Source organism: Perca flavescens, chromosome 13, assembly GCF_004354835.1.
Source record: "Perca flavescens isolate YP-PL-M2 chromosome 13, PFLA_1.0, whole genome shotgun sequence".
Classification (NCBI taxonomy): domain Eukaryota; kingdom Metazoa; phylum Chordata; class Actinopteri; order Perciformes; family Percidae; genus Perca; species Perca flavescens.
Window position 1 is genome coordinate 29,432,723 of NC_041343.1, and position 26,147 is coordinate 29,458,869.

At 42.0% G+C, this 26,147-nt stretch overlaps 1 protein-coding gene across 1 annotated transcript in view; it reads left to right on the plus strand.

Moving 5' to 3' along the window:
- The window catches only part of wwc1 (WW and C2 domain containing 1), a 76,475-nt gene that overhangs the window by 18,550 nt on the left and 31,778 nt on the right, over positions 1–26,147 (plus strand). Inside the window, exons 3-8 of the mRNA XM_028596105.1 lie at positions 4,275–4,384; positions 6,043–6,246; positions 7,944–8,020; positions 12,000–12,079; positions 19,387–19,516; positions 25,401–25,547. Of these exons, the coding sequence (XP_028451906.1) occupies positions 4,275–4,384; positions 6,043–6,246; positions 7,944–8,020; positions 12,000–12,079; positions 19,387–19,516; positions 25,401–25,547 (748 nt within the window). The remainder of the gene's footprint in view (positions 1–4,274; positions 4,385–6,042; positions 6,247–7,943; positions 8,021–11,999; positions 12,080–19,386; positions 19,517–25,400; positions 25,548–26,147) is intronic.

Here is a 26,147-nt window from a genome sequence, read left to right on the forward strand (position 1 = left end):
TTTTTATTGTCCCCATTGGATGGAGGATAGACCTGTTTGAAAAGTACTAATGTCAGGGTCTTAAAAAGTTAAAAATTTCAAAAGCAAAATTTTAAGCTTTAAAATGTCTTAAATTTCCTCTAATATTGTGTTCTAGGTCTTAAATAATTTTAAACATCTCTTGATCTTCCTACGTCCATTCAACGCTACCTCATTATGCTCATATAATAGCAAATATAATTTTGCTGTATTACAACCACAAATGAGACCAACATGTAACTTATATTGCAGCCCATCAAATTGCATTCACAATGGTCTTATAAATGTCTTCAAATATCTTAAATTTGGCTTGGTAAACATGCAGAAACCCTGTAATGTGCTTATTAGTTGGCAGAAACACATTCAATTCTGCTCATCTTTTCCAATGTATATTTGATATTTCCTTTTTAATAGTATCTTTGGCTGAATCATATCCGTTTTATGTATTACAGCCCTCATGAATATTAATCACCAGTCGATGTAAAAACATGACATAAGATAAGATAGTCTTTATTAATCCCACACTGGGGACATTCCTGTGCTGCAGCAGCTCAAATTATTATTTTACACACATCAGAATAATACAAATACATATTAGACAGTAGTATTATTACAGTAGACATAGGAGAAAAAAATAGTATAAGAATTATAATTATAAGTTATAATAGTAATAAAACAAACATATTTACACAAACACCCTTATATAAACAGCATATAAACACAGATATACAGACTTAAGGCTGTGTTCACACTTGGCGTCTTTTTTGACAAGAAAAATTGACTAAGGGCACTTTTGTATTCATATAACTCGCTGGGCTCCGACTCAATTTTCTCTTGTTGTTATGGAAACGACAGGTCTGGCTACTCCGCTTGTCATTGGTCGGCTGTTATTAAAAGTGCTTGAAGTAGGGTGGGGTTTTTTTCTTCAGAAAAGCTGCAAAAAAGAAGTTGCCGGTGGCGCTCAGGACTTTGTGAAAACATGGTTTACTCCATAACGTTATAATTAACATTATAATTGGGAAATGCAAGGAATATTTGACTTGAGAACACTGAGACACATATCAAGCGGGCGTCTGAGCGTCCTCCCCAGTGCATTTTCAGCACCAAGCACTTAATTTCCTGCATTCTGATACATTTTTTTGCACCTATTTATGGTGGAAACTAGCCCTGCCCGATATGAGGAAAATAATGCAATATGCGATAACGTCGTCGAATATCTTGCCGTATTACTCGCGTTACATAAACAGATATTAAAGTTCAGTCAGTTCTGCATTTTCTGCGGCTTTCCGTATTCTGCTAAAATACACCAAATTGTGTATTGACTTTAAAACAAAATAAAAGTACATACTTTCCAACGTTCTTTTATGGACAAATGGAACATTATATTGAATATCAAAGGCAGCACTAAAAAAAAAACAACAAAGAAGTGACAGATACATTTTAAAGTGCAGTTTTCTACTGATAATTTCTTTCAACTAACTGTATAACGCATACTGTATGCGGCAGTTGATATTGCGATGACGATTAAAAAAATAAAATAAAATAATAAAAGCCCGATGTATTGTGCAACCCTAGTGGAAACATCTTTATTTATCTAAAGGAAAACACAAAACTCAGGAGGCAGGTGACAATACAAAATAGGCCTATAATAAAATACAATGGAATATGGTGGGTGGTGATGGCGCAGTGGATATGACACGTGCCTTTGGTGTGGGAGATCTGGGTTCAATTCCCACTACAATACATCACCAGTCAATCAATGTGTCCCTGAGCAAGACTTAAAGGCGTGTGACCTCTGACATATATAGCAATTGTAAGTCGCTTTGGATAAAAGTGTCAGCTAAATGACATGTAATGTAATGCAGCAAGGGGTATTTTACATTAGGGACCTGGGTCAAAAAACACTGCATACCAAACCCGGCCAGAGTTGGTGGTTCTGTGCCCGAGTCCACTTGAAAAAAAAAAAAAAAAAGCCCCTACCAAAACAATTAAACACAATTTAACGCGACTACGAAAAAGTTACAAGTTACAAATCTGTCTCAGTGAAATACTGATGCCATTATATCAGCAGTGGCTACTCCTCGCAACGTTTTTTTTTGGCGCTGATGATTTTCCTTTGGCTCCGACTGAAACCTCTTTTGGGTGGGTGGGGGGGAAATTCCTCTCTGCAGGAAAAGCCCTAATGTGACCGTGGTTAAATTCACCATCCCAGCTGCAGTGAACTCTGTGTAAGGTTGAGGGTTGCCCCAGAAACCTCCCAGGCGATGCGTCAGCGCTGCTTGTGGAATGCCACGGGCCGGTTTCCTCCTATTGTGATCGTCCACCCTCCCCCCCCCTTTCTCCTTTCCCCCCGTTGGAGGTGAATAGAGGACTCAGTGAAACACCAGACTACCACCCCCCCACCCCACTCACACACACTCACCCTACCTCCTCCCGAAACGGCTTTCAGCGAGCCGGGATGAATCCATGTTTTAGTTTGGTCATTTCTTTTCCAGACTTCAGGTCCTTCCACACAGAGTCCACACTTTTTCGTTCGTGCATTTTGTCTTCCTAAAATGTCGTCACGCACAGAACCCTCGCACACTGTCGCCTCTGCCTCTCTCTCCTCTTCTCCCTTATTTCATCCCTCTCTTCTCTCCGCTGGCTGTAACGTTACCTCTCTCTCTCCCTCTCCCTCTCTCTCTCCCTCTGCCTGCGTCTTCTTGCGTTTGGCGCCGTGGCCACCTGAAAGAGTTGCGCTGCCCTCGCTCGCTACACTGCTGCTCTCCTTTTTTCTGTCTGCGTCTCATCTTCCCCTCTTTCATTCTCCTCCTCCTCCTCCTCCTCCTCCTCCTCCTGGATATCACCAACTGACATGTTGACCGCAGACTGTCTGAGTTTCCATTATACTTTTGATATATATTCAATTGTCATCTGTGGTTTTCTTCTACACAAAATAAAGGTATTCCCACCGTAAATTAATTAGTTCATAAAAGTGTATCCGAGTAAAGGAAATGAAGTCGTTGATACTCAAAACTTCCCTGGGGGAGGACACCCAGACCCCCCCCCCCTTACAGTGTACCCACTAGAATACATACTACACCACTGAGTGTTTGGTATTTATTTCTGACTGACTGTCTGTCCAAAATGTGGGTGCATTAATGAACATTTTAATCGGCGGGCTGTCCCTCTGATAGGGGTGGGAATCTCTTGGCACCTCTCGATTCCGATTCAGAGGCCAACGATTCGATTCTAAAACGATCGTCGATGCAACAATTTTTTTTATGTACATTTCCATGTGTGATTTTTAAAAATATACATATAAATCTGAGTTTGCTACTCGGTTTGCTAATCACTTCCTAGACAAAGCAGCTAGACAAAGCTTAGATTTTGACAAATATTTGTCACACACAAGTTTTAATGAAATGTTTAGTCTACTGAGGTTTTTATTTTGTAGTTGTTCCATGCTTTTAAGCCTTAAACATGCTCTAAAAGTCCCCTCCTCTCCCAGTGATCTTCCACGTCAGAGGATCAGTCATGTTTAAAGGGGGAGAATTGACTTTTTAGAAACATGAGGTGGTCACATCATGTGATAAAGTAGATGAACAGCCTATATGTGTTTTGCCTAATTATTTTATGTATGTCTTATTAGATCGTGTATATACAAAACACATTTTTTTTTCCCTTTGGGCCATTTTTGTGTGTTTTTTCTTTCTGCACTCTTGCCTAATCTCTAAGTTGTTGTCCGTTATCCCATCCTCTTTCTTTTCGACGCCTTTCACGTTTTGTTTTAATGCTTTTTTTTGGTTGACATTTATTTGGATTGTGTTTTTAAGTTCATGATGCTTTTTGACAATTTTTTCTACTTTTTTCTCCCGATGCTTCTGACATTTTCCTCCCCAAAAAAATTCCAATTTGGTGGCCAGGTTGGCTCAGTGGGTAGAGCAGGCGCACATATACTGAGAGGTTTATGCCTCGACGCAGAGGTCCAGGGTTCCAGTCCGACCTGCGACAATTTCCTGAATGCCCCCCCCTTCTCACCTAGCTGTCCTATCGATTAAAGGCGGAAAATCCCCCAAAACATAATCTTTAAAAAAACATTTTGTATAGGGTCCAGTAAAAATTGCCCGACAAGTTTAAAAAAAGAAACCCTACCGTTGAACCCTGTATTGTGCTTATAATTCAGATGATATTTCTGACACAGTCTGTGATGTTTGTTGATCTCGGCGGGGAGAATTCTCTTTCTGAATCTATTTCTCTGGTTGTGTTTTCTTCAGGCAGACGAAGCCTCTGACGTTTGCTGACTGCATCGGCGATGAGCTGCCGATCGGCTGGGAGGAGGCGTACGACCCGGCCGTCGGAGCGTACTATGTCGACCACAACACCAGTGAGTTTACCGCCATGGGTTACCTGTTGATACCGTCTTCATCTGTGATCGACTGAGTCATGTTTGATGGCATTTGAAAATATTCCACAACTGGAATTTGGGCCCCAGACATCTGTTGATTTTAAACAACCCAAACGACATCATAAAGCTGAACCATGAGGATTTAGGTTATCGGCCGTAATGTTTAAACCATCCGAGGCAGACTGACCACGAGCTACGTGGTTGTTTAACCAAAGTTTCTACTCCTGTAAAAGCTAGAGGTCCGTATGAAATCAAAAAACAGGTTTTATTCTCGATGGAGAAACACTACACTACCCACAATCCTAGCTGCTAATTTCCACCGGTTGCGAAACGTCTGATCCGTTCTGGTGCGGCGGCAGAGTCATTAGGTTTCCATTCAAGTCGGTGTGTGAACAATCCGGTTCATTTTCAAAATAAAATACACTGTGCTCACGGCGGGTCATATTTCCCTGCACTACACCTTGAAAACGTCATAATGGATGGAAACGGCGACTGTTGTTGGTTTTGTGCTACATCCGGTTATATCGCGCGGTCATACGTGAATTTGCGAGATCTTGTGGCGGGTATTGAAGGACGGCAGAACACCGAGCCAACACGCAGCGGAGCCGGTCCGCAGACGTTGGTGGGACGCAGTTGGTGGGAATGCGGGGTAAGCGTAACAGCGACGTCTCCGAGTGGTCCAACTGGCTGTTACCATGGAAACGTTTGCCGTACCGGCGAAACCGCGAACGGCTAGAGCGAGCTTCTGCCAATTCAAGTCTATGATAGTTTCTCTGCACAGTCTCGTACCTTTGCCTTTTTTGCCGTTTTTTCAAAATGTTTTATCGCAGGCATAGATATAAAACCTATATCATATTTTTATATCTATGGTTAAGTCCTACTATAAGCTCCTCCGCCGAAGCATTATTAGTTTTTTCTTGTTTACACTTAATAACCCATCAGAACACCCAGCTAAACGTCATATATCATTTACATGTAGCTGCCTGTTGCTTCTTGGGCAGTTCAAATATCTGGTATTGAGCAATTTTTGAAACGTGGATGAAACAATTGATTGGGGAAAAAAGGCGTTAAAAAAGTGGGCGGTCACTGCTCTATATGTGCAAACCAACACGCGTGTTAGTGTCTCTTTGCTCAAATCCAATCTAATGCTGCGTTCCAGGCAACCCGTAACCCGTGTTTAACAACCTTTTACCGTGAAAGTGCCCTGGAACTTACTCCCCGAGAACTGGTACCAGATGGTTGTTCTCCCAGTTACAGTTTTTGACGTCACACACACATAAACAACAATGGCGCCCCCTGTCGGTGCTGTACAGACGCCGGTGATTAACGGTGAGAAATAGACATAAATAGACATAAATAGGCAACGTAAAGTAATTCTGCACATTGTAATCAAAACAATACACATACGATTGTGTACTACTAAAGGTTATGTTTATTAAATAAAGCCCAAAATATGTCACCGACTAAAAATCGCTAGCTAGAAGGGTTTGTGGTGACTTTGCCTGGAACGCTACCAAGTCGTGAGTCGTGACTTGAAGTCGTAACTTACGGGCTAAAAAAATTGCGTCTGGAACGCAGCATACATCCTCTCCCTCCTCCACTCACTGTCTTTCCTCTTGCACCTTCTTTCCCTGCAGAGCGCACCCAGCTGGAGGACCCGCGGGCCCAGTGGCAGCGGGAGCAGGAGTCCATGCTGCGGGACTACCTGGCCGTGGCCAGCGACGCGCTCAGCGCCCAGAAGGAGATCTACCAGGTGAAGGAGCAGCGGCTCCGCCTGGCGCAGCAGGAGTACCGGCAGCTCAACGACACGTGGAGGGACAAGTCAACGTCACAGACCAGCTGTGAGTAGGGTGGGGGTGGGGGGTGGGAGGAAGAGCCACAGACACGGTGCAGCTCGGCTCGTTTTACATTTTAGGAAATGGTTTTGGAAGTAAGGCTGCACGATAGAGGGTGACAATTTTTCGGAACTCACAAATTTTCATGTCGTTTTCGCTGTTGGTAACGTGATAGGGACGGAATAGAGCATAGAAATCAACGGGAGCGGGACGGAGCCGGAGATTAAATTTAAAAAAATTACGCTGCAATGCGGTGAATGAGCCCAAAGATCGCGAGGCGTTTCGTTTTAGAAAAGAGAACCACTTACAACTCGCAATACGTTTGTTGATTGGCTACTTCTAGCCGCAGAGTAAGACAAAGCAGCGGTCCTGTTCACAAGCCAATCAATCAGTGTCCGCGACTACGCCGAGAGTCGCCCCAATGGATTCTGGAAAGAAGCTGTTGCAGTTGAAAGTGTCATCGAAGGACCCCTCAATCCATTTTCTGGAGCTGTGAGAAGATCTCCGTTAGGAATTACGTAACGAAATGGCCTAGGCCTGCAGGTAATGCATGTATAGTGTAGCCTAAATTTCCAAGGCAACCTCAGTGATTTGACCGCGATTAACCAAACATGCTACAGGGGGGGAACAGAGTCCGATAACTTTAGACAATCACAGTCACAGCATCGGGATACGACGGGAGCATTTTTGAGGGCTAGGGATGGGATGGGAGCGCCAATTGATTCCCGTGTCACCCTCTACTGCACGATTTAAGGAAAATATGCATACTGTAGTTGAATATCGCGATATTGATTGCAGTAAATAAACATATTAAAGTGTGCTCAGCTCTGCTCAGGGTTTAAAATGAACTTTTTCGTCCAATAACCAAAATGGCTAGTGAATGTTCAAACCAGCCACTCAATAGATAACCATTGGGGTTTTTTTTGGCGGGCGAGTAAAGCAAATCTTACCAGCCACTTGCATAATTTTTACCAGCATTTGGCCGGGGGATGGCGCCAATTTTGAACCCTGGTTCTGCTGCTTTCAGTATTCTGCCAATAAATACAACAACTTGCTTGCTGAATTAAAAACAAAGGAAAGGAAATGATTTCCAACCTTCTTTGGTTGAACAAATTGAACTTTGAATTGAATATAAAAGGCAGAATGACATGTTACATTTGAAAGTGCAGTTTTCTACCGATAGATTTTTTTAAACTAACATTTAAAAAATGTTGTGTCTATCGCGTTGTTTATTTTTATTTGTGTGTTTATTTGTGTTGGAATTGCGATGACGATTAAAAAAAAAAAAAAGCAATTTATTGGGGCGCTATAATAATACTATTTGAAAGTGTGAATTGGAAGCGGATTTTGGGTAATAGAAAAACAAGGGAGGAAGCGCTACAGCGATGTAACACACAGTGTAATCACTAACAGACTCAACAACCGTTCTGACTGCAGCTTTACTTTTTCTTCTTTGTCTTGACAGAGAAAAACAAGTTGAGATTTCTTCAATTTACCAGATAATAAACCCATTTCCCCACAGGGACTCTAGTCGATGGTTCTGTCTCTCTCGCTTTTGCTCAGAGGTTTCTTCTGTCGTCGTTTCGCTGGTGAAATGCAACAACAACAAAAACCCAGCTGTGAAGTAACCAAGCGAGAAAAGGATGTTATGGGCCGTTCTTTAACACCTTGTCTTTTCTCTTCCTATCTCTCCTTTCTTGCAGTGAATTCCAGATCGTCCTCATCCAGCAAGTACGACCCAGACATCCTAAAAGCAGAAATAGCCACAGCCAAAAGTCGGGTAAGAGCCTCTCCTCCCTGCTTCAACCTCGTCTGGCTGATAACCTGATCTACTCCAGGGTTTCCGGGGGATCTTAAAAAGTCTTAACATTTTAAATACAAATTCTAGGCCTTAAAAAGTCTTCAGTTCGCTATATAATTCGCTGTATTACGACTAGGGCTGCACGATATGAGGAAAATATCTAATTGCGATTATTTTGACTGATATTGCGATTGCAATATGATTCAAGATATTGGAGGGAATGATCATTTTTGTGTCATTATTCTCATTTCCATTGAAAATTGAAAATTTTTTTTTTTTTTTTTTTTTTTTTTTTTTGGGAGGTTCTGTACCAAACAAAGATTTTTTTCTTTAGTCTGTAGGGTACAATTTGTAGGCCGGTATGTCTCTGCGGCCCCACAATACTTTATTTTAGAATGGTTTGACACATATTTTGCCTTTAACAAAATATTGCGCCCCCTGCGATTTGGATATTGCACTAGTTCATATTGCGATTTCGATAAAGTTGCGATTAATTGTGCAGCCCTATTTACGACTACAGATGAGACCAACATGCATCTTATTTTGCCGCAAATCAGCTTTCGAGTGATCGGTGTCTTTTGGATTGTACCACGCAGACATCAAATTGGTTTTATTTGTTTCAATTTCATTCACAATGGTTTTAAAAGGGTGTTAAAAAGTCTTAGATTTGCCATCGTGAAATCTGTAGAAACCTTGTGTGTGTGTGTGTGTCACACTTTTGCCATCTCATTTTTTAAAATTGTTATATATGTTTGGGGTTACACATTTATGTTCCACCTTGAAAAGAACAAAAGACAACTGTTGTGATGGAATTGTTGAAGCAGTTAACAGGAAGATATTTTTGGATTTAATGAACAGGAATGCACGTTCACTCAGGAGGAAAATCCCATTTCATTCTTCCTGGCTGAGGATCAAATATGTAGTGGAGTTACCTGCACCCAACACCAGCCACATCCACCCCCCCCTCCCCCTCCAAGTTTAGCAGTTTAATTGGTCGAAAGCCACATGACTCGACTCATTCTTTCCACATGTGACTGTAACACACCACAACTGATGCTGGAGTTTTTTTTTTTAACTACAAAGGATAACTCTGGTGATATTTTATGTTCTTGTTGTTGTCAACAAATCAATAATGAAGTGTATCAAAGCCGGATCTGTCTTCTTCCTCTGTGCTGAAGATTCCCCATAGTTGTCCCAAAACTATTAAACACACATCAGAGAGCCACACTAGAGCTGTAATCGGGGCTTAAAAGTTGGGACCGACAAGGTCCGAGCCTGACACGTACATTTTGATTGAAAAAAATGAAAAAAGCCTGAACCCGTTTACAGCCTGACATTATTCAAATGTGCGCACGCACACAGCTCTTTTGCCTTTTGTCAAGAATGAGTCATTTATACTGTACATTTTGAAACATAATTTATTCATGACGTAGACTATAGGCCACTTGAAAGTTGGAACAAAGATATAAAATAAGTCCTTTGTAACATCGTAACGTCTCAGCACTCCACTACACTTACTTTCTTTGCCGGTGCAACCAAAACGTAACCGCCCGATCCGGCCCGATCCGGCCCGATCCCGGCCCGATCCCGGCCCGAGCCCGTGTAAAATGATAGAAATTAAGACCGAACCCGTCGGGTCCCGTCGGGTCCTGTCGGGTTCGGGCAAAGATCTTCAGCTCTAAATCACACTGCTGCACTGGGTTCCTTCATTACCATGAAAACACACACACACACACACACACACACACACACACACACACACACACACACACACACACACACACACACACACACACACACACACACACACACACTGTAGGTTCTTTTGACTGAATCCCACACACGCTGCCACAAATACTCACCAGAACACCATATGTAGATTTAACTGCCGCTGAAAAGAGTGCCCAACAAAACCAGAGTTTACTCCTGTCTGAGTAAGTGGGCGTTCAGACAGCACTGCGCCGGCTGTCAGATGGTGCGGCAAAAAGACAGGTCTTTCCCATACATTTTGAATAGGGGTTAGTGCTTTTAGGCCGCCGCAGGGTTTGCTGCAGGATGTAACCGGAGATCAGATTCCGTACAGGAAACGGGAAACGTCGCTGCCTCTATCGCCGCCACGAGAAAGTGATAAAACACGAAAACGCGAGCACTGAACTACCCAGGAGTTTGTGTAACAGCTGACTGTTTGCCAAACAACAAAGCACAGTCCATCCATGTCTCCTGGGAAATGAAGATGCCTTCAGGTGCGGTCCGAACCGTCGAGACCTTTTCAATTCAAAACATTGTCAATGACAGCGCGATTAAAAGACACATTATCAACATCAGCATTATTTACAGGCTCAGATAACTTATATTGTAGACATCGTAGGGCTGGGCTATAGCGATATCGTGATATGAGACTAGATATCGTCTTAAATTTTGGATTTCGTAATATCGTGATATGACATAAGTGTGGTCTTTTCCTGGTTTTAAAGGCTGCATTACAGTAAAGTGATGTCCTTTTCTGAACTTACCAGACTGTACTAGTTGTTCTATTATTTGCCTTTTCCCCACTTAGACATTATGTCCACATTATGGATGATTATTTATTTAAAAAAAAAAAGTGTGAAGATATTTTGTTAAAGCGCCAATTGTCAACCCCTAGAATATTGCCACAATATCGATATTGAGTTATTTGGTCAAGAATATCGTGATATCAGATTTTTTTCCCTATCGCCGAGCTCCAAGGTAATAACAGTATATATTAAAGAGCTTGTGCAAATAGCATAGTTAAAGTCCAAATGGCGTTTTATATGTTAAAGTGCCTTGTGCAAATGACATAGTTAAGTGCAGTAACAGGATGAGGAAGGAGGCTATAAACGATATGACAGAAAACAGTAACTGTGAAATCTAAAGTCTACTTGTTCTACATTGGGGGGTTGACAGGACGTCACACAAATGGGCCATTTCAGTGACACTCCCACATCGCCGCACAACCCTGCGGAAAATCGCTGTATTGCTTATTTTGGTCTGAATTGGCCCTAATGGACCAATGGGCTTGAGGCTAAGAGCCACAGACAGGGTAGAGCCATCAGAAAATACTGAGAGACAGACCACATTGTTGGTTTTGAGCTTTTCATGGGATTTGTTTGCAATAACAACTATATAGAACTAGGCCTGTAACTATGACCAAATAATTGTCTAACTGTCAATTATTTTATATAATCGCAGTTTCTTTGTTGAACCGCAATTAATTGCTAACATTAGCTAAGGTCTTGAGGGTATGACTGGTAATTGTTGATTTTGTTAAGATATGCCAAATTGTATTTATATACAGTAAGTGATTATTGGTCGGACTATATATTTTTATTAATCCTTTAATTGTAAGTTGTTGGCACTTTACCCTAAACACATATCTATAAACACACACACACACACACACACACACACACACACACACACACACACACACACACACACACACACACACACACACACACACACACATATATATATAATCATCTCTTTATCAGGATGCATAGTATCCTGGATCCATGACATAACTGACCTTCAAAAATAAAAAGAACGTTTATTTATTTACGATACATTATTCATTCACAAAGAAAATTGGTGTCCTTAAAGGTTGGATTTTTCCTTATTTTTTTAATTAAAGCATTAAGATCAATTTCCAAAAGATAATTTTTTTATTCCTCTTTTTAGTCAACTTTAGCATGGGTGTATTCACTTATGCTGAGCACTGTATATATAAATAAAAGATGTATCCCAGGATTCATTCACAACTTTATTTGACACAAATATGAACAATTAGTTTGACTAATTATATTGTTAAGCGCATTTTTTTTTCTGAGACAATAAATTGTCCACCAAATTTGGAATTGTTACAACTCCGTGGAGAACATCACCGGCCTTATTCTTTAAAAATATTTGCTACTAGTTTATTCTCCTCTCTGTGTCTCAGGTGAACAAGCTGAAGCGGGACCTGGCCTGCATGAAGCAGGAGCTGCAGTACAAGGAACAAGGCTACGAGACCCTCAAAGAGTAAGCACTGCAGGCTGACCTCCCTCACACAGATACTGTTTTACCCCTCTCTTTGTCACCGAGGTATTTTTTTGATCACGTGTGCTCTCGTGTTCACTTCTGGAAGCTTTCCAGACTAATCTCTCCCCGCCCCACCTTGAGTTGTTGCTATAGGGCATTTTGAGTTTTGACAGGTATATTTGTTGACAGCCGACTCTGGGATTTGATCCTCACGCTTTACGCTACCACCAGCCCTGCTAATTGGATTTGACGAGCAAAGCAAGACAGTCCCAATCTGACTTGACTAGCAAGTATATTATGTGACCTTCCCTCTGTCTTTACAGGCTCAAACAAAAACACCTTTGACTCACGTTTACTGCGTGGTCGAGAGAGTCCTCAGGCAGAGCAGATCTGTCAGGGTAATCTTTAGCCGTCTCCTCCGTTCATGTGGTGTAGTTTTAAGAAGTAGCTTTTTTTTTAAGTAGCTGGGTAAAACATCCGCCTCAGAAAGTCTGAAACTAGGACTGCAAGTAATGATTAATGAGAAACGATCTGTGAAAAATGTCCATTGCAACTTCCCAGAGCCCAGAACCAAGGACTTTACTATGCTATAGAACACAGAAAAGCAGTAAATCTTCACATTTGGGAAGCTTGAACCAGAAACTTATGTAATCATCACACATAAAACTGTAAGTCAGGTCAGGCTGGGGCTGTGTGGCAGTAAACAACAGACACAAACGTGTCAATGTGAACGACTCCGTTTGACTATTTAAACCACACGTGTCAAACTCAAGGCCCGAGGGCCAAATCCGGCCCCTCGCAGGTTTTGAGCCGGCCCGCGTTTCAATTTAGGTTCACAATAAATTTAGGCCCACCTAGTTTTTGTCGTTTTTTCCAAAGTTTTTGGTGCTTTTTTTTTTACATTTGTGACGCCCAAAATGTAAGTGAGGAGAATACAGTACATGAGACATGAAATAATCCAGTCAAAATATTTTAATTTTTCTGTTTTTCTGTCAATAAACTCTACATGTCTCTTATCAACGGTTTTGTAGTTTTATGCAAAAAGCGTGTGAAGATGGAGACATTTAGCCATTTTCCTGCTGTTTCACCCTAAACAGAGATCTTAACAGTATCTTCAAACATTTTAAAGATTAACCGGCTAAGTGTGTGGATACACACACACACACACACACTTGTGTTTCTACTCGTCACTTTCTTTGAAACTCGTAAGCCATGTCTCTCAACCTTATCTTTCGACTTTCTTGTCTTATCTGTATCTACGACATGCTCACTCCTGCATCACACAGATGTTGTTGTACAGTAGAGATGAAGGAGTCAAGACTTATTGTAGCGTCGCACTTGACTTGGTTGGAATTTGCCCCGTTGAACAGCACGTTAAACAGTAAATGTGAATATGTCGAGTTTGAATGGAAGGAAAGTCGGTCAGAAACGTCAGCGCAGCAGCATTGCTTATCACCCCATTTATTGCCTCAGCATTATCACACATTCCATCCGATCATTAAACACTAACACCTCTATATAACGCGCCAATGGACAGTGGAAGTGGAAGAATGTGGATTTAAAAAAAAAAAAGGAAACACCCCTTTCTGTCTGACCTACTTCTACAACTCTGAATTCAAAGGTGTGCAAGGTGTACCGCTGTAGCCATCTGCGAGGAATGTTGATTTCCATTTGTTCTTTTATCACAGCCTGTCATTTATTTTCTATTTTTTAAATTCACCACAGTTGACATGCCGATCCGCTGTCGGTGGATGTTGAATTGAACAGGAATGTCCGCTCTGTTTGTCTTGCCTCCCGCAGCCCAGCGAGAGTTTTCAGGCAGATTAAAGAGTAGCTGAGGCAGAGTGGTTGGACGGCATTCCCCCCCTGACTTTCCTCTCCTGTTACAGTCATCAGACGGCATTCAACAACCAGGCACTGTTTGCAGAAATACGAAATAGGCTTAGCTTGGAATGCAGCCGACACACTCAGCTCCTGATAAGATTTCACAAAATACTGCTGCTTGAGAGGGTGTTTTGTGATAATTTTTTTTTCCTGATATATAGAACAGAAAAGTGACAATATAATACACTGTATGTAGGTTCATATATACTGTACATATATATCAATCCTGTTCATACACTTCAGTGTGCTTTTGTCTCGGCCTGTTTTTCTTGGTTTGTCCCTTAGTTCCAATAAAGGAGAAGAGTATTTTAGACCAGCGGTTCCCAAACCTGGGCGTACGATTAGAGGGGTCACAAGAGAATTGTCAGTATAGGAGGGCAGAGAAAACATTTGCCTTTGCCTTTTTGCGTGTGATTTAGTGGATACTTTTTTTTCTTTCTTCAGCACAAAAACAACTTGTCGACATATACAACCAGTGACAAGGGTACGGAAGACATTACTTTGTTTTTAGTGGATCAAAAGCCAAAAAGGTTGGGAACCTGTGTATGACAGTATTGTGTTTCCAACTTTTTGGAAACGGTTTGTGTTTGTCCCTGTCACAATGAACCCATACACATAGCCATCTCCATTTAGTTCGGTTGAATCGCCCTAGAGTTCGTTTGGGCAGGTGTGAACACAGCAATCGCACTCGGATGCGCACCGAAAGCGGACCAAACGAGCGTACCGTGACCTCCTTGGTGATGTGGGCTCGTTACGCTTTCAAGCAAAGTCTGGAGCGGTTTGTTTGTGGTGAGAACGTGATCCGACCTTGAACCGCACCATCTATGCATTACTCCGAAAGTCTGAGCTAAACGGCTCCTGTAGTCTAGCCTGACTCCGCCCTCCTACGTACTTCTGCTCAATTTACATTTCCCTTCAGTACTACGTCTAGGATTGGGGTATATTCTTGGGTTTACCCCGGTCAAAATGTAACCGGTCCAATCAGCGAACAGAGGGAGTGGCTGAGAATGATGACGTTGAGGTTGTGCGCTAGTTTGAGTTGTAGTTCTGTAATGGCGGCGGAGAAAGATGCGAGCGAAGCCATTTGGTCCGTTGTGGCAACGCTGCAAAATATCCAGAAGCAAGAACAATCTTTGCTGAGTTGTGTTGGGGGGCCATGATGTCGTGGCCCTCCTCCCCACGGGGTTCGGGAACGGTTTGATTTTCCAGCTCGCTCCGTTAGTGGTGAAGGAGTTGGCTAAGGCTAACGCTAGCGATGCTAAGCAGACGTCACGACCAAACGTTAGCGATTGGTTATGGCAGATCCAGGGTGGCTCAGGGCAGATCCAATAGTTTTAAACTTCAGAGTACCCGCCTTCAAGGAAGTTAACACTTGTCAATGGAGAGAGGCCAGACTCTCTGAACAAATGAAATGGACCAGAGTCTGGTAGGACCAGGCTAGTGTACCAGAGTCTGGTAGGACCAGGCTAGTGTACCAGAGTCTGGTAGGACCAGGCTACCTGTAGTCAGGTGTGCTTAGCAATCTGTGATGCGGCAGAACTTGCAAACTGTGGCAGCTTGCAATGTTTTCTCAAATGGCCCTGATACACCAACCCGATAATCGGCTGTTGGACAGACTGGCAAGGTCAGTGATTCGTACTTATTGGTGGAGCGCTAACTCGGAAATAATGAGCGGGATGAGTGATGAACGTCGAAGACCAATTCAGCAACTGCATGGCCTATTTCTCGCTTAAAATGTTTTCAGAAACACGTTTCAGTGAACTATTTTAGTACAATATGAGATCGTATTTCGAACAAGCTATCAGCTGGAGAAGCCAGACCCACGTGACGCGTTGTCATTTTCGGTTTTCATTTTTTGTATTACGTAGCAGAGCGAAGTGTCGGTAAGCAGAGAAGCCGTAACGAACAATGTGAGTCAGTGAAAAGAGTGGGTTTGACCGTGGAGATGAGATAAATGTGCACTAGTCCCGAACACAGGCACTTCTTCCTGTGTTCACTTTCTTGCTCCCACCCCCCCAGACACATCCGACCAATAAGCGGAGTGCCTGGTTTGTTGTGATGCATTTTGGTACGCTTGGATTTTAACCAGGTGTGAAACGAAACCGAACCAAGGGGAAATCGCCCTTAAGAAATGTTTTTTCCTAGTTTGGTGTGGAAGAACTTAACTGGTCTGCAGAGTGAACTTGACCTTAACCCCACCCAACTCCTTTGGATCACCCAAAATCACAGTTGGACCTTTAACATCTCAGAAAATGAACCTGAGGATGGTTTCAGGGTTCTCTATCAGATTGGACTTGAAGATTATTAACTGAAAGCCTGCTCCACAAGAGTTTGAAAGTCACGGGCATTTAGCAGGCAGACAGGGGTCGAACAGAAGAGGCTATCCAATTGCATTATGGGAAGTGTAGGATTCTTTGTTTTTGGAGCTTGACCCCTAAGTAGAGATTAAACGTCAGCATATCTCGGCCTCTGCTTTACCAGTTTTGACCATTCTTTCTATCAGTCAATATAATGTCTTTTTTTTTTTTTTTTATTTATTTAGTCTTCAATATTGATATTGGTATCTGCTTCAAAATCCATTATCACTAGGGCTATACTTTTAGCCATATGTACTGTATGATATGAGTCTTTACTAACAGGGCACTGCCTCTTTAGTATAAAACCGTTGCCAAAGGTGTGAATTTTTGGAGAGCATTTGCCATTTGAGGTCAGAGATCATCCAGCACCCACGCAGGCAGAATTCCGGATTTTAGAAAAGATGATAATTACGTGGGCGTGTGGGTAGCTCACCTGGTAGAGCACGCGCCCATATATAGAGGTTTACTCCTCGACGCAGCGGCCGCGGGATCGACTCCGCCGTGCGGCCCTTTGCTGCATGTCATTCCCCCTTCTCTCTCTCCCCCCTTTCATTTCTTCAGCTGTTCAATAAAAATAAAGGCCTAAAATGGGCAAAAAAATTATCACATTAAAAAATAGATATTTGGCAAGAGTTTTTTTTTTTTTTTACTAATTTAAAATGTACGTGATAGTGTGGAATTTCAGTGTCACTTTAAATCGTGTGACTATAGTCAGTTAAATGTTTCAGCTTAGTCCATAGTCGGTTAAATGTCCCTCTTTCTCTCTGTGTTTTTGCAAAGAGGTCATTGTGATTTTAATTATAAAAAGGTTCATCACACCGTTTTCACTCCGCATAAGTCCATGTTTGAGAAGGACTTAGAGAGGATTACTTGCTCTCTCTGCCTGTTACAGACAAGTGCCTCTTTCCCTCCCTCACTTCCTCACTTCCTCATTCTCTCTGTACCTTGTTTTTCTCCCGCTCTCTGTCTCTCTCTCTCTGTCCGAACCTCCCTCCCCCTTCTTCCCTCTCTGAAGAATGTGGAAGGACCTGTTATTCAGATGCATGCATGACTTGCTGATGACAGAGTTTACATAGCTGCTGCTGCCTCTGATGGCTGTTCCCTGCAGCGACTTTTCTATAAATGTATACTATATTGTATAAAATGAAGTTGCATATTAAACTGGGCCTACATTAAAGTGTAGGTACAGCCTTTATACATAACTTTTTAGTGCATAATACTAAGCTATTAAAATAATAATTGTTGGCATGGTTTTATAAACAATCTTCTAATATTAAACATACATACAGCACAGTGAATCCTTAGAATGAACTGTATGTGTGGATGGCTACCTTTTGTATAGACCAGTTAGCCCATCATTATTGTCCACCCCCCCAAATAGGCTTTTTTATTTAGGCTAATAATATGTTGGATTCATGTTAAGACATTTTAAATTTGAACAAACTTTTTTTTTCTTTTTCTTTTTTTTAATTAACAAAAATTTGGAGGCCTCCCTGCAGTAACTCTTAAGGACCCCATAGGGGTCCCGGACCCCCCTGTTGAAGATCTCTGGTCTAGTCTGCTGTGGCTCAGGCGGTGGAGCGGTCGCCTAGGCTACCATTCGGAAGGTTGGCGGTTCGATCCCCGGACCTGCTGTCCCATGTTGAAGTGTCCTTGGGGAAAACACCATCGGTGTGTGAATGTTTATCTGGCGAGCAGGTGGCACCTTGTACGGCGGCCTCGGCCACAGTGTATGAATGTGTGTGAATGTTTGAGTAGTCGTTAAGACTAGAAAAGCGCTATATAAATACAGTCCATTTCCATTTAGTCTAAAAGGCTGTGGTTCCACTGGGCAGCTAAGTGAAAGTTTTTACATCTTTGAAAAGGAGTATCCGTCCAGAGCAGCTGACAGGGAACGAGGTGATCTGGGGACATTTTGACGGGATGATTGGCTGTTGCTGTAACCCTACTACGACATTGTTCTAAAATCACGGAGTACGTTTACATGCACACCAATATTCTGAATTTGATACAGGTCATGTAAACAGTATATTCTGGGTGAATATTCCGAATATAGCATTTTCCGATTAAGACATGTGGGACATTCCGGTATTATTCTGGTTTTAGAGGCTTTCTTTGGACATTCGAAATATGCGTTTCAATCTGGGTATTCACCGCAGGCTTATGGTCAGCTCTGTGCGTTGCTATGGTTGCTGTACACAAACCAACCAGCCAACAGTTTGCAAGGCTGCAGACCCGATAAGAAGGAGAAACACAGCTACTTTTAAACATTATCAAAGACTTGGACATCAACAGGTTTTTGGATATGCGCACGCATCGCTACGCTGAGCTTTTCAAGAAGCTGGTTGAAGGAATGAAAGAGGGACGCTGTGTTCGCACGGTCCAAAAAGTCCACCGCCGCTGGTAAACTTTGAAAAAAATCGTATTTTGCACGGCCACATGTAAACGGGAATATTAGTGGAACATTCATTTTCATTAGCCATGTAAAGAGCTAGTCAGAATATCGTCTTTTTTCGGGAATAAGGGCAAAAAACTGAACATTATGTACATTTAACCGTAGTCATCTTTTTGGTCTGAGTTCCCCCCTACAGCCCTGTCAGATGAACTCAGGTCCCCCCCTTCATCAATTCCCAATGTATGCTCCAAATGTAAACCACTATACATTATATTGTTAATTTCACACTGTCAGTGTTCAGGCTGGTTTAGTCATCAATCCTACTACTACTAGGCTACTACTTGGAGTGGAGCTGGATGTTTCAACCATTTATCCATTACTTATATCGAGTCATTTGAACTGTTTAGTCTTTACTTTTAGCTATTTATTACTACCATTTATTTATTACTTTAAGCTACCTGTTTAAACTCCTGTGCTCACACACTCTTACATAACATGTAGTGTTCCGGTGTTACAGCTGAGATATCATTTGGTTGAGCTGCTCCACAATCTGTCCGCGTACCCGCTTGCAACAACAGACAGAAGTTGGGAATCACCGTTCTAAATCATCATCCAAGCTGACCTTTATCTCCTGTCTCTTTCCCTGTTCTCTTCCCCCCGCCCCCTCCCAGGATTGACCAGAAGGTGTCCAACAGCCCGTATGGCTACAAGCTGCAGGAGGCACAGGCTATCCTCAGCGAGGTCCGCTCCATCCGAGACGCCATCAGCTCTGGGGAGAAGGAGAAACAGGAACTCATGCAGGTAAACAAAAAGCGTTCTGTAATGGAGGGAACGAACCACCAAAAAGTTCAGAGTGCATACACATTCAAAGCAAATACAGCATAAAATTCAACAATCATTAAAACAATAAGGTAACACTTTACTTGAAGGTATCTACATAAGCGTGATATAACAATGTCATTACACATGAGTCCTAACCCTAACCCTAACTTGTCATGACAAAAACTGAATGACACTTACTAAAAGAAGCATTATGTCATAAAAGTTTATCACTTGTTTATAATGTTTATGACATGTTCATGACAGTGTCATGTCACTCTTATGTAGATACCTTCACGTGAAGTCTAACCCAACAAAAACAAACCGTAGATTTCAAAGACTTTAGAAGCATAGAGGTGTAGGAATGACCATCTCTGAATGACCTCAGGGAAAGGGTTGGGGCAGATCTCGAGTTGTTCTGGGAGTTTCTTCCAGATCTGCGGTGGATAAAAACTAAAAGCTGCTTGTGCCCATTTGGTTCTGACCCTGAGGACGTGAGCAGGCCTTTCCCCAATGATCTAAGGTTGCTTTCACACCTATCTCGTTTGGTCTGTTTAGAGCGAACCCTGGAGCGTTTGGTCGGATAGTCCGGTTGGTTTGGGGGGGCCGTGTGAAAGCTCATCTGAACTCTGGTGCAGATCAAACAAACGAACTCTGGTCCGCTTAAAAACGCGGGGTCTCGGTTTTGGTCCCAAACCATTCAGTGCTTTGTAAGTCAATAACAATATTTTGAAATCAATTCTTTGGTTCATAGGAAGCCAGCGCAGAGCTCTAAGAACAGGGATGATGTGTTCAAATGTCTTGGTTTTAGTGAGAACTCTGGCAGCAGCAAGAAGACCCTTTAGCAACTGAATATAGTGACTGACGGAGTTAAGTTCACTGGAAAAAAAGTTTGTAATAAGGTGTCACATCAAACATCTCGTTCGGTAGCCTAGAAATCTAGACGCACCCTAGTGGCAGTCTAGCCACTCTCAGTTGGCTTGCCAGCTGGAAAAACCAAATTTTGGTGAGGCCAATCACATCATGTATGGAGTCGGTGGGCGGGGCTTATGGTTGCTGCTGCTGGGAACAGCGGTCTTCTGGAAGTTAATATTTTCTTTGAGAAAAGAACAAAGAACGGCATAGAAGTCATTCTTAAAAAAGGAAGATGTGTTCGGAGTTTTTCCGACCGGATACGGCCAAAGTTGAATCTATCAACTAGCTCCGCTACCTTCTTCGTTAGTCGTAGAGCTATCCTATAACGAGAGGGAATTTGAAAGACAACCGTTTAACCCGGCCCTTGGATTGAGCTCTGCCAATGGTGAGTTCCCAGACCCAACATCTTGATGTGGGTCTGGCTTGTCAGGCTACTAATTCGGTGCATTTAAGCCCTATTTTAAAAAAAAGTACCAATTACAGCAAATACATTTGTAAAAGCTCCTCTCACTTATCAAAGACTGAGTCAAACAAATACCCTACTCAAACACAAGAGGAGTAAACAAATGTGTCCTGCGTTGGAAAAGCTTAGCATTGTTTAAAGGATTGCTGAAGGCAGGATGTGGAGGTGATCCGCTCCAGTATCAACTCTTAGATGAACAAAAGAAGAAGGAAAGAGGAGATACCAAAGAGCCACGTGGATGGTGTCAGAAATCACAGCGAGGCCGCGTCGTGATGGGCGTCTTTAAAGGATTGAATGTGGCTGGAGTTGGGACAATTTGAATTGCAGTGAAAAAAATTTTTATTTTCCAAATAAAGCTATTTACGTTTCAGTGCTGTGCCCAAGAGAACTTTGTTTGCAACTAGGGCTGCACGATGTGCGGAAAATATCTAATTGTGATTATTTTGACTCCCATTGCAATTGCGATATGATTCAAGATGTTGGAGGGAATGATCATTTTTGTATCATAATTCTCATTTACATGGAAATAAAGTAGCAGTCAAAAGGTTGGACACGCTTTCCCATTCAAGTGAATGAGAAAGCGTGTCCAAACTTTCGACTGCTACTGTATTCAAATTAAAAGAAATGAAAATGATATTAGTGTATTAGTATTAGTTTTTTTGGTCCGTGGGATAGGATTTGTAGGCCTGGATGCCTCTGCAGCACAACAATATTAAATTCACAATAGTTTGACACATATTTTGCTTTAAACAAATACTGCGCTCACCTGCCATTTGGATATTGCACTTGACCATATAGCAATTTTGATAAAATTGCGATTAATTGTGCAGTCCTACTTGCAACCAACTTCTTGAACTGTTGAACTGCTACCACTGCTACTCATATTTTTGGGTTGTAGGGAGACAGTTTGGGCTGTAGGGGTAAATGAGTGGGGTGGAAGGTCCACATATCACATCAGTTGAACCTGGAGGATAAGTTTATTGTGTTCTTTAGAAAAAAAGGTTGCCTGTTGCTAGCAAATATGATGGGCGTATTTTTTCTTCTAAGGCAGGGGTCACAAACTCAGTTTCCCTAAGGGCCACACTGGAAAAGGAGAATCCCATGAAGGGCCAGACATGTAGAGTTTATTGACATGCTTTTATTTAACAGGAATAAGTCAAATATGTTGTTGACTGTATTATTGAATGTCTCATATAAAGTAGTCTTCTCACTTACATTTTGGGCCTCATAAAGCCCCCAAAAAGTTCCTCAGCCAGCGCTAAAAAAGTTGTAAAAAGGCAAAATTGTCTGAAAAAGTGCCAAAAAACATCAGAAAGTTCCAAAAACATTGTAAAAAGCGGCAAAAACTTGAGTAAGGTGTCAACATTGTTAAAACAAAGTGCCTAAAGCATTGAAAAAAAGCGCATAAACCGTCGGAAAAGGCGTCAAAAATGTTTTAAAAAAACAAAAATGTAGAGAAAATAAAGCAACAAAACCCAGGTGGGCCTAAATTTATTGTGAACCTAAATTGAAATGCGGGCCGGATTTGGCCCTTGAGTTTGACACACGTGTTCTAAGGGGTATTTAACTGCATTTACCTCTCATCCCAGGTATAAAATAGTCCCTAAATCCCTTAAACAGATAGATTGAAATGGGGCAAGGACCAGAATTGGCGTATTCTCTGCGGTGACGTACAGTAGACACAGCTCCCATTGCAAAGCGCCGGCAGGGCGGTGATTTGTAACGAAGAGTGAGAATAGGAAATGGACATGGAGCAATGAGGCAAGGCTGCGAGAAGAGGGCATCAGAAGACTCTCAGGTGAGTCTTTACACGTGCTGAAACTCTTTACGTTCTATTGCTGTGAGAAAAGCGCTGCATGCACTAAAACAGATTTAGTGTCTGGGAGTAGCTGAGGCTGTGCAGGCGCGGCAGCTGGTGTTTTAGTGTCGCGCCTCAGCCGTTGTGATGACAGCCTGTCGAGTTCACTCAAGAGGTGAGGGCCCTGTTTGTTTGGATCACTTTGGGATGAGTTTATTCTGGAAAGTGAAAATTATTTTGCTGATGGCAGCGACATTTATCAACTGTGAGATTTCATTTCCCTTCGTAGCTCATGTGGTAGAAACTCTGAGTGGATAAGTGCGGGGGAGCTGGGGCTCCTGCACACTGGCTGCGTGGCGTGAGCGTGGCGTTTCTGTTGCGTCTCCAGATCATCCTCCCTCAAAACTCCCCTATTACTAAAAGCCTCGCCCACAAAGCTCCACTCTCCATCCACTTCATGGAAACATTGCTTTCTTGTAATTTTCTATCTCGATTTTTATATGTGTTTGTTTAAATCATATTTGCCTTTTTAACTGCTGTTGCTTGTTTTAACTGCAAAGTGTCCTTGAGTGCAATGGAAAGGTGCCCATGAATAGAATGGGTTATTATTTATTATTAAATAGAAATGCCCCAGTGTGGACAGTACTCCTAACATTACACCCCCACACGTGCACATAGATTTGAAATGTCAGGTATTATCGGGCAAGTCTGGCTGCAGACTTGTTTGGAGGAAGAGGGAAGAGAATGTGTTCAATAATACATAATCAGCTCTGTGGACTCCTCTCTGCCTCCCTCTTTCTCCCGTCTCTCCCCCTCCCTCCCCCCCTTACCATCTGCAGCTGACAGTTGAGTCTGTGTGTCTGTCTGTCTGTGTGTGTGCGTGAGTGTGTGTGTGTCTGTGAGTGTGTCTTTTGCACTTCTTGAGTGCACTTCTTAATGCTTGATTGCTTCAGAGAGATGACAACTAGAGAAAGGGCTAGCGGTGTTTTCTCCCAAACAGGACCACTCTGACAAATACAGTTAAACTTGAAACAATTAGTCAATGAATGGATTAGTCGATCAATAGAAAATGATTAGTAAATAATTGATTAATGGTTCTCGGTCAAACATTCTCTCGTTCCAGCTTCTCAATTTGTGAGACTCTGCAGCTTCTCTTCATGTCGGGATAATAAGACATTTCACGACGTGCTGCAGCAAACAGGAGGACCATCCCTTAAATTTAAACGATGTGGATTCACTTTGTGTGGCACAATACACACACATTTAAGTGTAAAATGCAAAAGCTAGCTCCAAATCGGTTTAGCAGCTGCTCCATTGAGAGAAAACCGCATCCGCTGAAGCAGTTTTAACGATGTTTTTTCTTTACCAGTCGCCTGTGAGGAAATGTAGGTGTGATGAGTACACACGGTGTATGATTTTTTTGGGTAATGAAATCTTTCAAATATACATCTAAAACACTTTTTTTTTCTGGCTGCCACTCGTGGGGGGGGCAGCCAGCGAGTCAGTAGAGAAACAGCATCAACTTAAATATACATAACCACTAGGGTTATCGTAGAGGTGCTATGCAAAGATAAGGTGCATTCCACAGCCGGCTTCAAAACCAGCCGCAGAGTCATATAAGATATTCATCACGGCTGTAAAGATAAAAAGGATGACTGGAGCAGCCTTCGCTGCTGCTGCTGCTGCTGCTGAATCCCTGTAACAAACATGGGGAACATGCAGCAAACACAGAGCAAGTAGTCTTTTCCACTTTACAGTTCAGTCATTTTACAGATGCTCTTTGCCCTGAGCAGCTCTCACTGGATGCCTCTGTACACGGAGTACAGGGCTTCCGTGGAGTCTTAAAAAGTCTCAAATTTCAAAATCTAAATATCACATCTTAATTGCACATAGGGCTGGGCAATATGGAGAAAATCAGATATTACGATATTCTTGACCAAATACCTCGATATCGATATTGCGGCGATATTCCAGGGTTGACAATTGGTGCTTTAACAAAATATCTTCACACTCAGATTTTAGATGAATAACCATCAGTAATGTGGACATAATTTCTAAGTGGGGAAAAAGGCAAATAATAGAAGAGCTAGAACAGTCTGGTAGGTTCAGAAAAGTACATCACTTTACTAGGGCTGTGCTCGATTGAAGACATTCTTAGTTGATTAACACTCTTTCAATTCTATCGTCTAATCGATAAGTTGATTTAATCGACAGATCTGTAATATGAGTTTCTCTGCAAAGAGTCATGCAAAAGCACCACTTTAATTCTTGTGTTTACCAGAGATGTGCTCGTACGTTTCTTGGAAATAAGTCATTCAGCATGAAAAAAGCATCAAACATGACTAATGGACTAAAAAAATCTAAGTTGACTAAGACCAAAACGACCGATTAGTCGACTGATCGACTAAGAGAGAGCAGCTCTACAGTTTACTGTAATGCAGCCTTTAAAACCAGGAAAAGACAACACTTGTCATATCACGATATTACAATATCCAGATCTAATATCGATATATTGCCCAGCCCTAATTGCACATCTTAATCAGAATTTTTTCTTCTTCTCTGTCCTTAATCCCATCCTGTCTTTTTTCCCCTGTGGAGTTGTTACCTGCTGCTGTGTCCCAGTTGTTCCTGGCAGTTGTGTATGTTTTGATTCATGTAATCTCCAGCGGTTTGTCCCTTCTGTTGTCCAGAAACTGGCGGTGTTGAAGGACAGTTTCCAGCTGGACTCGGGCTCCCAGCAGGAGCTGTGGGGCAGCAGTCCCTCGCTCGCCAACTCGGAGCTGTCCATTCCTCGCCTCTATTCGGACGCCGGCTCCCAGACCGACATCCCTGCCGAGGTGAAGCTCCCTTTTACTTTATTTATTTTTTATTTTTTTTTAAACTCTCTTTTCTGGACTCACAGTAGTTAGCCTAAAACTAGAGCCCGACCGATAAAGGATTTTTAAGGCTGATATCGATACAAATATTTGGTGATTTAAAAATCCGATATATCGGCCGATATATATTTAAAAAACAAATCCAGAAACGCGTGACAAAACATAAACACATTCCCTACCATTAGTTATTTGTAGTTATTTATGAGTCCTCAGTAAAATAGTATGATAATGCAGTTTAAAAATAAACTAGTTTGTTTTATTGTCACAACAGAACAGAGGAACATCAAAATATATTAAAGTTCTGATAAATAAAATGTTTAAAAATACAAACTTAAGATATGAAAATGAAAGTGCTTTGAACAAAAACACAATAACAACAAAAATCAGAGAGTGTTGCCAACATGGAGGTTGTAGATCGCCCTCTGGTGGACACACTTTGCAACGCCAACACTCAGAACATGGCTGAAGGAGGTTTCGTCCGTTTTAATAACATTTTTTAAATATTCATTTATCAGCCATTATAAATGCAGATACCGATAGTTTGGAAAATGCCTAATATCG